Raw genomic sequence first — 12,222 nt, 5'->3', positions numbered from 1 at the left:
TAAATCAACTGTAAAGTTGTAACAGGAGTCGCTTCTAAAAATTTGGGTGCCTTGAAAACATAAACCACAAGTATGAAAGAATGTAATAGCTTTTACTTTTAAAAATAATTTTAGAATTTTCTTTATTTTTTGTCTTCAAAATAGATTGTGAGTTATTAATTATCCACTTTGTGGTTTATTACAGCAAAAGCTCAAGGAAGAGAGAGAGGCTAAACGTGCTCGACTGGATGGCAGGCATGATTACTTACTGGATACCATTTCCTCTTGTGTGAACCTGGACAAAGCAGAAGTAGAAGATGCTATACTTGACGGTAACCAGGTAATCAGATGATTTTGACAGTGAAGCTTATAGGGTGTGTTAGAACGGATATTACCATTAAATACTCAGTGAGATAGTTGTCAGACTTCATGTGTGAGATTATTCGAGTCTTCTCATAGAAAAAAATATTTCTCAACATTTTGTAATTAAGAACAAAATTTTCCTCAGTTTCAGGACATACTGTAACAATATTGATTTAGAAATTGATTAGAATTTCTGCTTTCCAATGGTTACAGATAGTATGGTAAAGCCTGTGACTGTATTTCATACTGTATCCACAGTATAAAGTCTCTCAATCCTTGAATATATATAACATATAGATTCAAGAGTCTTGTCCACAGCAGGCTGCATGTTATTATTGTTTCTGTTAGGCTGCCACGAACATTTGTGAGACTACAATGTGACCTAGTTTAGGAAATCAAATCAAGCGGAAACCATGTGACAAAATAGAATGGCAAAGTGATCTGACTGACTACATGAGGGTTAATGCAGAGGGTAGGCAGTTAGAAATACGTATATTGAGGAAATGGTTCATCAAAGTTGATGGTGAGTATTACATGCAACAGATACACATTTTGTGATTTGAAAAGAAATACTTTTTTTTAAAACCTAGGTAGACAGCAAGTAGATCTTGTTTTATTCACTGACACTAAAGTAAACATGGCTGTTGGATTTTTCTGGGTTTGTTTTGTCTTGTATTCTCTTTCCATTTGTGTACCTTCAATTTGTGCATTCCCATTTCAGTGCTAACACTGTTGAGACACTGAAGAAGTCCAGTGGAAGACTACCAAGATAGTGAGGGATATAGGGTGTGTAAAGTATGAGAACAGGGAGTATAAGAGATTGAGGGGCAGTCAAATAGTAGCCTGTGGTTGCTTGAAGTGTAGTTATAAAGATGACAGAGCTGAACTCTTCTCAGTGGTTACAGATGATATGACAAAGATAATTGCCACAACTTGCAAATTGGACATTAGGATACCCTTCTTCACCAGGAGGGTAATGCAGCATGGGAAAAGGTTACTCAAATGAGTTGTGGAATTTCTGTCCTTGGGGTTTTTGAGACTCAGCCTAGGCAAAGCTCTACATGGCCTGAGCTGTAGTTGATGATACAGGAGTCTGGCCTCAAGATCTCCCAGTGGTCCCTTCCAACATTTCTGTGTTTCCATGTGATATAGGAAAATAAGCTGTGCTTAACACTGTCACGCAAATTAAAAAGTAGAACTTGTTTCAGCCTTTGTGCATTCTATCTCTAAATGAGTTTCCTGGCAAACTATATTGCCTGAGAATAATTGTCAGATGAAGAAAATATTGGCAGCTGTTATACTTGGAAAGAGAAAAGTGTAATAGTTGCACTTGTCTTGGAGTGCTCAGCCAAGATTTTCTGGAATAGCAGTTTATGTGATCTTGGTGTAACTGGGGCCCATTACTGAGGGATAAATGTGGTTTTCTTCCTGCTGCTGGTGATCTCTTTTTTTCTTGCACTAGGAAGCACAAATGGTACCAGCAAATGTTTCTGAAGAAGAACTTCTAAAAGTAGTAAGCCTTTTTGACTGGAATGTTGCTATGTATTTAGGGACTATATGAAACGATGACTAGGAAAATAATGGATTAGGCCAGACTTTCAAGTCAGCATGCTAGCATAGAGCAGTTAACTTTCTTCCTAGGCCTGTATGGCTTATACATGAGATTCCCAAGCTGCACTATCAATACATGGTTCAAGGATGCTTGATGGCAGCCTTAAATTGATGGAGAACTGTGAAATTTTCCTGATGCTTAAAATATAAATAAATAAAGGCTTCCTCTGTTGCTATGATATGAAGTAATTGCAGCTGTGTGTTTTCTGCTTTCAGCTAGTTAGCTGAATGGCAGTAAGAATAACATGGGTGAGGGACTTCTATGAGGTGCTGCTGCACTTCAGTAAATGAAGAAATGCCTCATGCCCTCAGTTTGTGAGATGATACACAGTGTGTACAGTAAGTGGTTTCAGTAAACTGAAATGTGGCCTTACTATATTCAATTGTGTTCAGCATGGAAAAAATTAAGTGTTTTGATTAAGTAGGTGTGTGCTGCTAAAGGACAAGGCAACTCAATAATTTTTTGGGGGTCATAACTGGGCCTGGTATAACCTTATTATTGAACAATGGTAATGTGATGAGTATTTGTCAGCCCTTTATGTTAAAAATCTAAGCAAGTTTAATTTTTCATAGTGGGTATGCTATGCATGATGATCTCAACATGATCTCAAACAGATAGAGCGCATTGACAAGTTCCTGGCCCCTGGAGGTCTGCATCATCTGATGTTCTACTATCAAGATGTGGAGGCAACGGATACAGGTAAAGCAACTTAAGTTCTCCTGCAATGTGTTTATAGTTGTGCTGAGCAAGTCTGCAGGGAAAAAGGAAATAGTGAAGTTCTTATAAACTGGGGCTTAAGACGAGTCAAGTTTGGTCATATTGGGACATCGCCCCTTGCTCATGAAACGAGGATGGATGAAATTACTGAAGCTTATTAGTGCACTTCTGCATATTGCTACTATGTGGCAGCAAGGTGAGCCCAGCAGCTATTGCCTGGGGGGCTGGGAAACAGGCTTTGGTAGTTAAAAAAAGACTTTCACACAGGGTGAGCAGTGACAGGTACTCCGCCCTCTCTTCTCCAGTCATGTCACCAGTCTGCTCTGGAAGCTCTTCATGTTACTTGGCATATGACCATCCATCCAGGTGATCCTGTTACATGACAAATGGCCCCAGGAGGCCTGCATTATGGGTAACAGGGCCATTATCCCAGAAGCCCCTTCTGTTCTTATACCCTTCCTGTCCCCAGTGCCCCTATGCTGCCACATTTCTGGGGGAAGCCTCCTTCTCACTTACCCCTGGAGGCAGCTCAGGACCTCTGTGACAAGGATGTCCTCCTTTTGCTCATGGCTTCTGTCCTAGAGCCTCTAGTGCTGCTGCTATTGGGACTAGCCAGGTGCTACGTGACCTCTGAGACCTGGTGACTGGTTGGTGGGAGTTGACCTCACTCGTTTACCCTGGATGTACAAGAAGGGCCTTGTAAATATATCTATGTATATCTGTATAAATATATGTGTTTATACATATGTAAACATGTACCTATATGAGTGTACAAATACATATTTATGCTTTATGTATTTTCAGTATATCTGTATATTACCTAAAATGTATGAAAAGACTGTTTAATATCATATAAGCAACTTTAGTAATTAAAATTTAGATATACATAGAAAGAAATTTAAATTAAATCACAAACTTAGCCACTAATTTCAAAATCTGCTGAGCAAGTTTTAACATGCCTGATTTGAAGTGGTAGAAGTATGTTGGAGAGAGTGTGAGGCAAGGGGCAAAGCCTAGGAATCTAATCAAAGTCCATCTCACCCCCAAACTGATCAGATGACTCTAGAGTATGATTGTGGTGGCCTTTGGTCTTTGGGATGTGTTTTTAGATGCAGGCAACACGGAAAACTGGAGAACAAAAAAGCCAATCCAAACCCCAAACAGATTCACAGCAATATGTGTATTGGGTGAATGAGCAAATGTCCACCAAAAGACCATGTGCACTGGAGGAAAAAAAAAAACTAAACCCCCCCCCCAAAACCCTGGTGGTGAAGGAGGAGAGGACAGGTGAGTGTGGGACGGAGTGAGTGGGTTGGAGCCTTCCTTTGCCCACAATTACTTGTAACACCATCACACTGTGCAGCTTGTGCTGCACATTTTTCCTTCTTAGGTGGGGCAGAGATTGTAAAAGCATTTTCTGTGCTGATCATTCTGGGGCTGTGGTTCAGAGGCTCGCAAAGCAAAAAATCTCAGTCATAGTGATGGCTACGGTAGTTAAAATCCATAAAGTTAAGTGAATTTTTGTGGTATTACATGCATCTTGTTGTCAAGGGCACTAACTACACATCACTGAAATACAAACTGGTTTTGTGATCCTGATGTGGATCAGTTAACACTTCTGTTAGGGCAAAAGATAACCCCATGAAGGGTGCCTACAAAGTTTTTTGTGTCCCTGCAGAGCAGGAGACTTGAGTTCAGTCTCTCAGAGTTTAGGAAGGTGTACTTTAAAGCCTTAAGGGGTCATTTCTAAGTCTGGTTTTATGCCCACCCTCACATGTAGATTTTTTTACAGTGTTTTGAATGGCACTTTTAATATGCAGCTTAACAACTTCTAGCACCCTTTTCAGTACCAATACATCTTTTCTAAAGAGACTGCAGAGTATGATACCTAATCCACCTCCATACGTTGTGGGAATGCCCTGAATAGGGATGACTGTTGCTGGTCTAACCTCTGTAATTACTGAAGTACAAAGATAATGGAAGTTTATGTTAATTAGCAATAAATCAAATAAAACTCTCAGTCAAGACTGTTCTGCTGGTCACAGAGCCCTTGATGTACTTCTGACTTAAGCAAAAAAGAGACTTCTGCAGGAGCTGGGGTAAAAAAGAGAAGGGGGAAAGGTGATGTGAGCAAAAGGGTGGGGAGGGGACTTAATGGGTGGCCACACGATCCAAAATAGGGATCTCTGGGGCACATGGTCATGTGTTTGAAAGAAAAAAGGGCAAGGGACCTGCCACTTTTTGCAATTTTTTGGATGTTGTCCTTTAGTGACTGGTATCAACAATTTGCTTTTTGATCTTTTTTTATTGTTGCAGTGTTTCATTGCGATGTGTATGTGTGCGATTTTACTCTGAGGTAACATTAGAAAACTAATAAAAGAGAGGTAATGTGGCCAAAAGCATAGTTTAAAAGAGTTATTTTTCCCCCAAAGATGCTGCTACTTTTTGGTGACTCCTTACAAGTGTTACCAACAGCCTAAACATGGGAACAGCATATTCATGTCGGGGGAAGAAAGAAGGAGAGGGAAGTCCCTCATAGCTCCCTTAACTGTTTCCCCCCTCTCAAAGAATCTGCTGTGGTAGCTCTCTCCTTGTTTCCAGAAGCACTCTATTTCTTCTTTGTTTTTTGTATGTTAGACCTATGTCTACATGTTTTTAAGGAAAGACAGCTGGTAATAGCTCCTCTGAGGTAAACTACATTTGCTGATTTTTTTTTTTTTTTTTTTTAAGCAGTAGAGGATTGTCTGCCACTGTGTGATAGAGCACCATGTAAGAGGATCTTGAGGCATAACCTTTGCTTAGAAGTAATAGAAGACAAATGAATAGAAATGAAAGGCTTTTGATGTGAGAATGGCAAAAGTAGATGAAATGGTTCTTACTATGCCGTGAGGGCTCTGCATGCTGCGACTGTGTGTGGATAGTCTCATGGGGTGGCTTCAGGGGACCGGGACTCAGAGATACACAAATGACTCAACTGTTTATTTGGAAAACTTTTCCTTTAATTAATAATCAGAGTTTTAAAAATGTTTCTTTTATTCGAATCCATAGAGCACTATGGCCTTCTGGGAACTGGAATGAACTCTCATTTGACAAAGAAGAAACCCAAAGTATTTGTGACAGAGGGAAAAGAAGTTGCTTTAACTGGTGTATGCATTTTCTTCATTAGATCTAGTCTTTTTAAACCCATCACAGCTGAGAATATATATCAGGTAAGAGTACAGTACTGCCGATCACTGTACATAATCTTGTTTAAAATTTATCTTCATCTTGCGATGTTTGCTGTCAGTACATAATTTGAAAGCTTTTGACATAGAGGAATGAGCAAAAGGACACAGTTTGGCTAAATGAAACACAGAATAAAAAAGAAGGGGAAAGGAAAACCCAACGTATCTAGTGGCAGCAACTTGAAGTTTATCATTGTTATGAAGAAATGATGCTAAGGAAGAAAATTTATGACAATCCAAAATGACAAAGAGTAATTAGTCAATACCTGAATAATAAGCTCTTAAATTTCAGTAAGTGCTAGCAAATCAATTAAAATAATTAATAAAAATGGTTTTATTTTTGACAGCATATATACAAATTATATATAAACAAGTTTTTACTGGTGAAAGACTCCTTAAATCTATGACAGTTGTGAACAAAGCTGGATCAAGTGCCCCAGTACTGATAAGCACAGAGTAGAATGTGGGGAGTCTTACAGTTGTGGACAAACTAGAGTGCTAAAATAAGAATGATGGGCTAAATAAGAATATAGTGTTGTGGAAAACTTTCTGTACCTTCAAAGTGGCAGCTTTCAAGTACAACTACTAAGCCAGCAAGTTTTAACTTCCCCCATCTCCTCTAGGAAAAGCTTTAAAACTATTTTTCCCAGATAGGCAAGAAATAAAAGAGCAAAGGTTGGGTGAGCTGGCTGTCATCACCAGAGTATTATTTGGTTTCTACAGATATATGTTTTAAAGTTTCATGATTAACCTCTTAATGTTTTTTATGATGATTTTAGTCAATTATATACTACTTAACATTTGAAGATTTTTTTGTTTATTAATAATGCTTACAAGCTGGTAATTGCAACTGAAGGATGAGTAAAGCAGACTTGCTGAAAGATGTGTAAAGTAATGATATAGCCCTTGTAATACCTTAAAACCAGGAAAGACATGTTGAAAAGTAAAAGTGATATGTCTGAAGACATATCTAATATACGATACTTAAATACAAGTTGTTTGGTGTTAAATTATGTTGCTGTAAAATATTCTTGTGGTACTTTCTAATAAAGCAAAAAAGGGCAGTTTAATGTAATTTACCTTTGAAGTCTTCGGAGTCTTTTTCACAATGTCTAAAAAGCAGATGCTCTGTGATTTGTTCTCTCTCAAACTGGATGGAGGTATTCTTCCTGGATCTTTGTGCAACTGCAAGTCAGAATTAACTGTTCATAATTCTTTTTGTATCTAAGCCTTTTAAGTGCATTGATCTCTCTCTTTCTCTGTGTGTGTATATACATATATGTATATATGTATGAATATATTCAAAAATATTATTCTGATAAATTTAGAAGTGGCGGCCTGGAATCACTTTTCTAACCCATATAAATTAAGCTTTATAAATAGAAGTCTCTTTTATACTCGTTATATTTTGGAAGTATTTTCAGATCTTCGTTTCCTCAGCTTTGTATGGCAAATTGTGTCCCTGTACAAATCTTGCTGCCCCTGCTAGCAAGAATTGTGCTGTTATTGCTTGAAAAGCACTTGTACGAACAGGTAATTTTTGAGATGCTCAAGGCAATAGGACTGGAATAAATATAATGATGGCATAATTTTGTTTTCTATTTTAACTCTTGTTGTGTTTCTTTTACAGGAAGTGAATTTTAATATGATGAATGTGGGTCGAGATGGCTTACTAAAAAGTATTGAGCAGTTGATATCAGAAATCTTCATCCCAGCCTTACAGACTATGGACTGTGGCTGGGTTGAACTTGGTGAACCTCAACAAGCTTCCAATATTAAGCAGGACTTCCTTTGTTCCCTTGAAGCATTTGTTAGTGTACTATCAGGAACTCAGCAAAGTCTGTTGGAAAAGGTAGTATGTTCACGTGGCAAATAGAAATTGAGCTAGCTGTAGAATGTCTCTTGCTCAGGAGCTTGTGAATTAGCTGCTATTGTAGAATACTCATAAAAATTGTTTTGTTCAACTGGAGAAAAAAATAATGCTTTTGTTGTCATCAGTGACTTGTTATACGTTAATCTGTGGCTTTAACAATTCTGCAGGTGCTTCTGTTCTTGTTTGTTCTGGCACCGGTTCTTTAGATCTTATTAACTTCTTGACGCTCCAATAACTGTGGCCACTCTTAAACTGAGAATGATTGATCAGTGACAGAGTTGCTTTGTTAATTTCTGCTCAGCCTTTGTGAAGGAAAGGACATGACAGCACAGCTGCCAGGCTGGTGAATTCTCCAGATTCTGGACTCCAGTTCTGGCTCAAACTAGTTTAGTTTAAACTGAAGTGGGAATATGAAATGAGATACCCCAAGTGAAGCAACCAGTTACTTTTTAAAGTTCTTGGTTTATTTGTCATTTCAATGCTGAACTTTTCAGCATTTCAGTTTTTTTTAACTTGTGTTTTAGGTCAATCTGAAGAAATGTGAAACATATGATCTGAAAACTTTAAGTGGACCTTCAGATTATCTGATGGTTGCCAACAGCATAGATTCTCTTGAAAGAATAGAAATCTGCATGAAAGGATGGACCAAACAAATTGAGCAGGTGATAAACTCTGGACAACTGTGAAATACGACAGCGTCTGCATATTGGCAGATCATGAGTTTAATCCTGTTGGCATATAGCTACCTTTCTATAAAGTTAAATGTGATCAGTCCCTATATTTTAAAGCACTGTTGGCATGTTTTGTGTGCTTCTCAGTGAGAATACTATTGAGAGCTTTTTCCATCTTCTACTAAACAGAGCATGCACATGTCTTTGGAAGCTTAGACCCCTGTTTTTGATAATTGCCTGTTCTTAAAGTAGAAGACAGCTAGTGATTCCCAGTGGATTTAATGAGAGCAAAAAGAACACAATATTTCAGTGAATACTATTCTCAGTGGTCAAAATTGTAATTTGAAACATGCTTTGCAGGTTATTTGCGGAAAATGAAATTGTCTATAACAGGGCTCTTGAGATGTTGCTCCTTCTTTAACTTAGAACTAAAAAGGCCAAATAAAATTAAGGTCTCTGAGGTGGTGGCTGAGTTTGGTAGTTTATCACGGGAGGTTAATACTATGAGTTAAATTATGAATTGATCTATGCTATCCATGCAGATAAAAGGTATTATCATCATTCACTAATATTACTGTATGATAAAAGGTTCTTGCAGAAAATGACCAGTTGAGAAAGGAAGCTGATGACCTTGGACCTCGAGTAGAGCTTGATTACTGGAAAAAGAGATTGTCAAAATTCAGCTACCTTATGGACCAGCTGAAGAGCCCAGATGTTAAGGCAGTGCTTGGAGTACTCACTGCTGCCAAATCCAAACTGCTGAAGGTTTCTATTTTGAATTATGATGGATGTAAACACTAGAAATGTTCAGTATACCTTAGTTCATTTTGGTGATGTATGTAACATTGCTGGTGAGGAAAATATTGACACATCTGTGGCTTTTTTTTTTTTTCATTGTCCTTTCCTATTCCTCACCTTGAGTAGACAAAGTTTAAATCTAGTTTAATTTATTGGAAAAGACTGGGAATCCCCTTTGTCTAATGGCTGATAATGTGCTGCATCCACATGGCTCGAGAGAAGTAAATACTTATCTTTGAAAAACTGATTATGAAATCAGAAAATTGAATTTATGAACTGGGTATTTTATGAAAAGAAAATAAAACCCATTTTTAAAAACCTCTTTCTCATGTTGTTACGGTATCAAAACTGTTGATGGGTCGTAACTTCTCACATCGATATAACAAAGTTAAAGACCCATCTCAAACAGAAAAATAAGTGAATAAAAAAGTCTTGGCTCATCAAAATGAGAGACACGCAAAACGTATACAAGGCTATATATTCATCAGTCCATCAAGCAAAAATAGTTAACAGACAATGTCTATATATTTTACAACAACTTGACTTGACACTACTACTGGCATAACTTGTATTAATTAACTAATTTAACTGTATGTTCACAGTCAAGTTACTGAAGCAAAACAAGGACCTGTTCCTCATCTTGGGTAAAGAAGTGTAACTCTGAAGTAACAGATCTGTGCTTTCAAGTGTGTTTGAAGGCTAATGACAGAGTGATCTCACAACAGTTTTTCTGAAATATGTGGTTTTATATTTTTTTGAACTTTCTATTCTTAGATCTGGCGAGCATTGGATATTCGCATCACAGATGCAGCAAATGAAGCTAAAGATAACGTGAAGTATTTATATTCTCTGGAAAAATATTGTGACCCATTGTACAATAATGATCCTGTAAGCAAAACTTCTAAATTCTTAACATAACTCTCTTGAGACAACTAAAAGGAATGTATTTTGTAGGAACAGTTTGGAAAGACATAGATAGCATTTTATGTATGCATCTCCAGTTTGAGACTTTGTTCAGTTACGCTAAAAGTGGCCTAGTGGGAACTTCTGGCTGCAAAATAAAGTACTTGTTATTTTCTTGCCGTGATATCTGTGAAGCTTTTGCTCTGATGATGATGCTGGATTCTGTGCTACAGGAGGAAGTGAAATCTTTGCAATTTAAGAAAAGAAAAGGGGGGACATACACACGTGTGAAAGTGCACCTAGTGCTATGCTAAAGGCAATGGCTGGACTTTTGTCTTTGTGTTGGTGGCCAGGTCATGCTTAGCCTAGCAATTATAAGGCAATTTTCAGCTTCTTGTGTTATGAAAGCATGAATATGGTTGTGTAAATATTAAGGTGTAAATATAAATCACCTTTTCACACCTTAGTAACAGGATGATGCAAGCATAACAACTAGTAAACAAAACTAGCCAACCTAAAATATGGGATAGGAGGAAGAATTCTCAGCGTCCCTGCTAAAGTAGGTGGCAAATGGTTGATTTCATTAAAACTGGTTTTGCGGCTGACTGTATGTGTCCTGCTAGTCAGAGAAATATGATGAGTGGTTGTGAAGACTCGAAGCTTTGACCATCCTCCCTCCCTCCCTCTTTCCCTCTCTCCCCCATACTTTTCCTGAAGTGAAATTACTTCCCAACAGTGCTCTGGGCAACCACGGTGTGGCTGTTTGTTTCCATTTACTGGGTGGTATTAGAACAGTGTGTTGTTTCAGTGTTTCCCAATCTGATATTTGAGTCTCTCTGATGAAATGTTGGTATGATACCCTTACAAAACAGAGTTAAAGTGAATATGCTGGCTATCGGCGCTATGCAAGATCTGCTTTGTGCTCCACATACTTGCTTTTACCAAGGAGGAAGTGGTGCCAACTTCAGAGGTGTTTAGTTTTGAGAGGGTGTAGCACTTGGGGTAGAAGCCAGTGCAGCATGGAGTGTGAAACTTTCCCTTACTGATAATTTGCCTGTAAAATGTTGAGAAATGTTTGTCAATAGAGTAAAATGTCATTGCTTTGGAAATGCAGATGTGAGGACTGAAAAATCTTTTTCTGGCCCATTGGTGAGCTCTCCGTGCTGTGCCTGCCCGTGGCTGAGGGTCTCAGCTGTGCCCTGCGGTGAGGCTGCTGGAGCTGGCTGAGGCCAGTATGGGGCCACCCTGCACAGGGGCTGCCCCAGCAGAGATGTCCCCGGGGGCCAGCGCTTGGGCCCCGCACCCCAAAGAATGGGCTATAAGATCACCTCCTCCCAGACACTTCACCTATTGTATATAATTTTTTATGATCTAAATGCTAATACTATAGGAAAGTTGTTCTTTGTAGCTCCTTTATCCAAATGAATGCCATAAGGCTTAATGCAATTTTTGGGCTCTCTTTACACGCAAGCTTACATCACATTTAGCAAAAGACTGTACAAACGTATTTTTGTGAAAATAAGTAGTACTTCTGAAGAGGCCTTAGTCTTTATCAAATTTCATTGGCTGACCAGAGTGAAAATTTTTGCCCAAAATTGAATTGTAGAGCTTGGAGGGTGTGGTAGGATAGGCAGCTCTGCAGAAGAGACCCAGGGAAACAGAGGCAGAACATTAGGAAGACCATGTTTGTAATGCTACTGCATTCTCTAATTAGGTGTCGAGCTAATATATGGTAACAGAAGTACTGAGCAGAGTTCAGACTGTGTGTTTCTTTCCAGGTATCCATGGTGGATGCTATTCCAGGACTCATACATGCAATTAAAATGATTCAGAGTATCTCTCGGTATTACAACACATCTGAGAAGATATCCTCACTGTTTGTGAAGGTCAGTACTACAGAGTGAAAGGAAATTTTCGCAGATTTTTTTGTGTATTGTTGCTTAAGTGAGAGAGAACACAAAGGGACCAAGCTTTTGAAGAGGCAGCATTTTGGTAAATTTAATGCTGCTTTTTGAACGTATAGAGAATTGGAAACAGTGATAAAACTACTTCAAAGTTAGAACCTATTTTGTTGTCTGTAAT

At 38.3% G+C, this 12,222-nt stretch overlaps 1 protein-coding gene across 2 annotated transcripts in view; it reads left to right on the top strand.

The window, feature by feature from the left end:
* DNAH5 (dynein axonemal heavy chain 5) overlaps positions 1-12,222 on the top strand; it is a 138,934-nt gene that overhangs the window by 4,491 nt on the left and 122,221 nt on the right. For both annotated transcript variants that reach the window (XM_086469578.1, XM_086469577.1), the window contains exons 2-9: positions 185-319; positions 2,569-2,653; positions 5,720-5,880; positions 7,526-7,747; positions 8,293-8,430; positions 9,028-9,204; positions 10,012-10,125; positions 11,919-12,026. In XM_086469578.1, the coding sequence (XP_086325704.1) occupies positions 185-319; positions 2,569-2,653; positions 5,720-5,880; positions 7,526-7,747; positions 8,293-8,430; positions 9,028-9,204; positions 10,012-10,125; positions 11,919-12,026 (1,140 nt within the window). The remainder of the gene's footprint in view (positions 1-184; positions 320-2,568; positions 2,654-5,719; positions 5,881-7,525; positions 7,748-8,292; positions 8,431-9,027; positions 9,205-10,011; positions 10,126-11,918; positions 12,027-12,222) is intronic.

This window comes from Leptosomus discolor, chromosome 8, assembly GCF_034619465.1.
Source record: "Leptosomus discolor isolate bLepDis1 chromosome 8, bLepDis1.hap2, whole genome shotgun sequence".
Classification (NCBI taxonomy): domain Eukaryota; kingdom Metazoa; phylum Chordata; class Aves; order Leptosomiformes; family Leptosomidae; genus Leptosomus; species Leptosomus discolor.
Note: the sequence above shows the minus strand (reverse complement) of the source record. Positions and strands in the feature narration are given on the sequence as shown.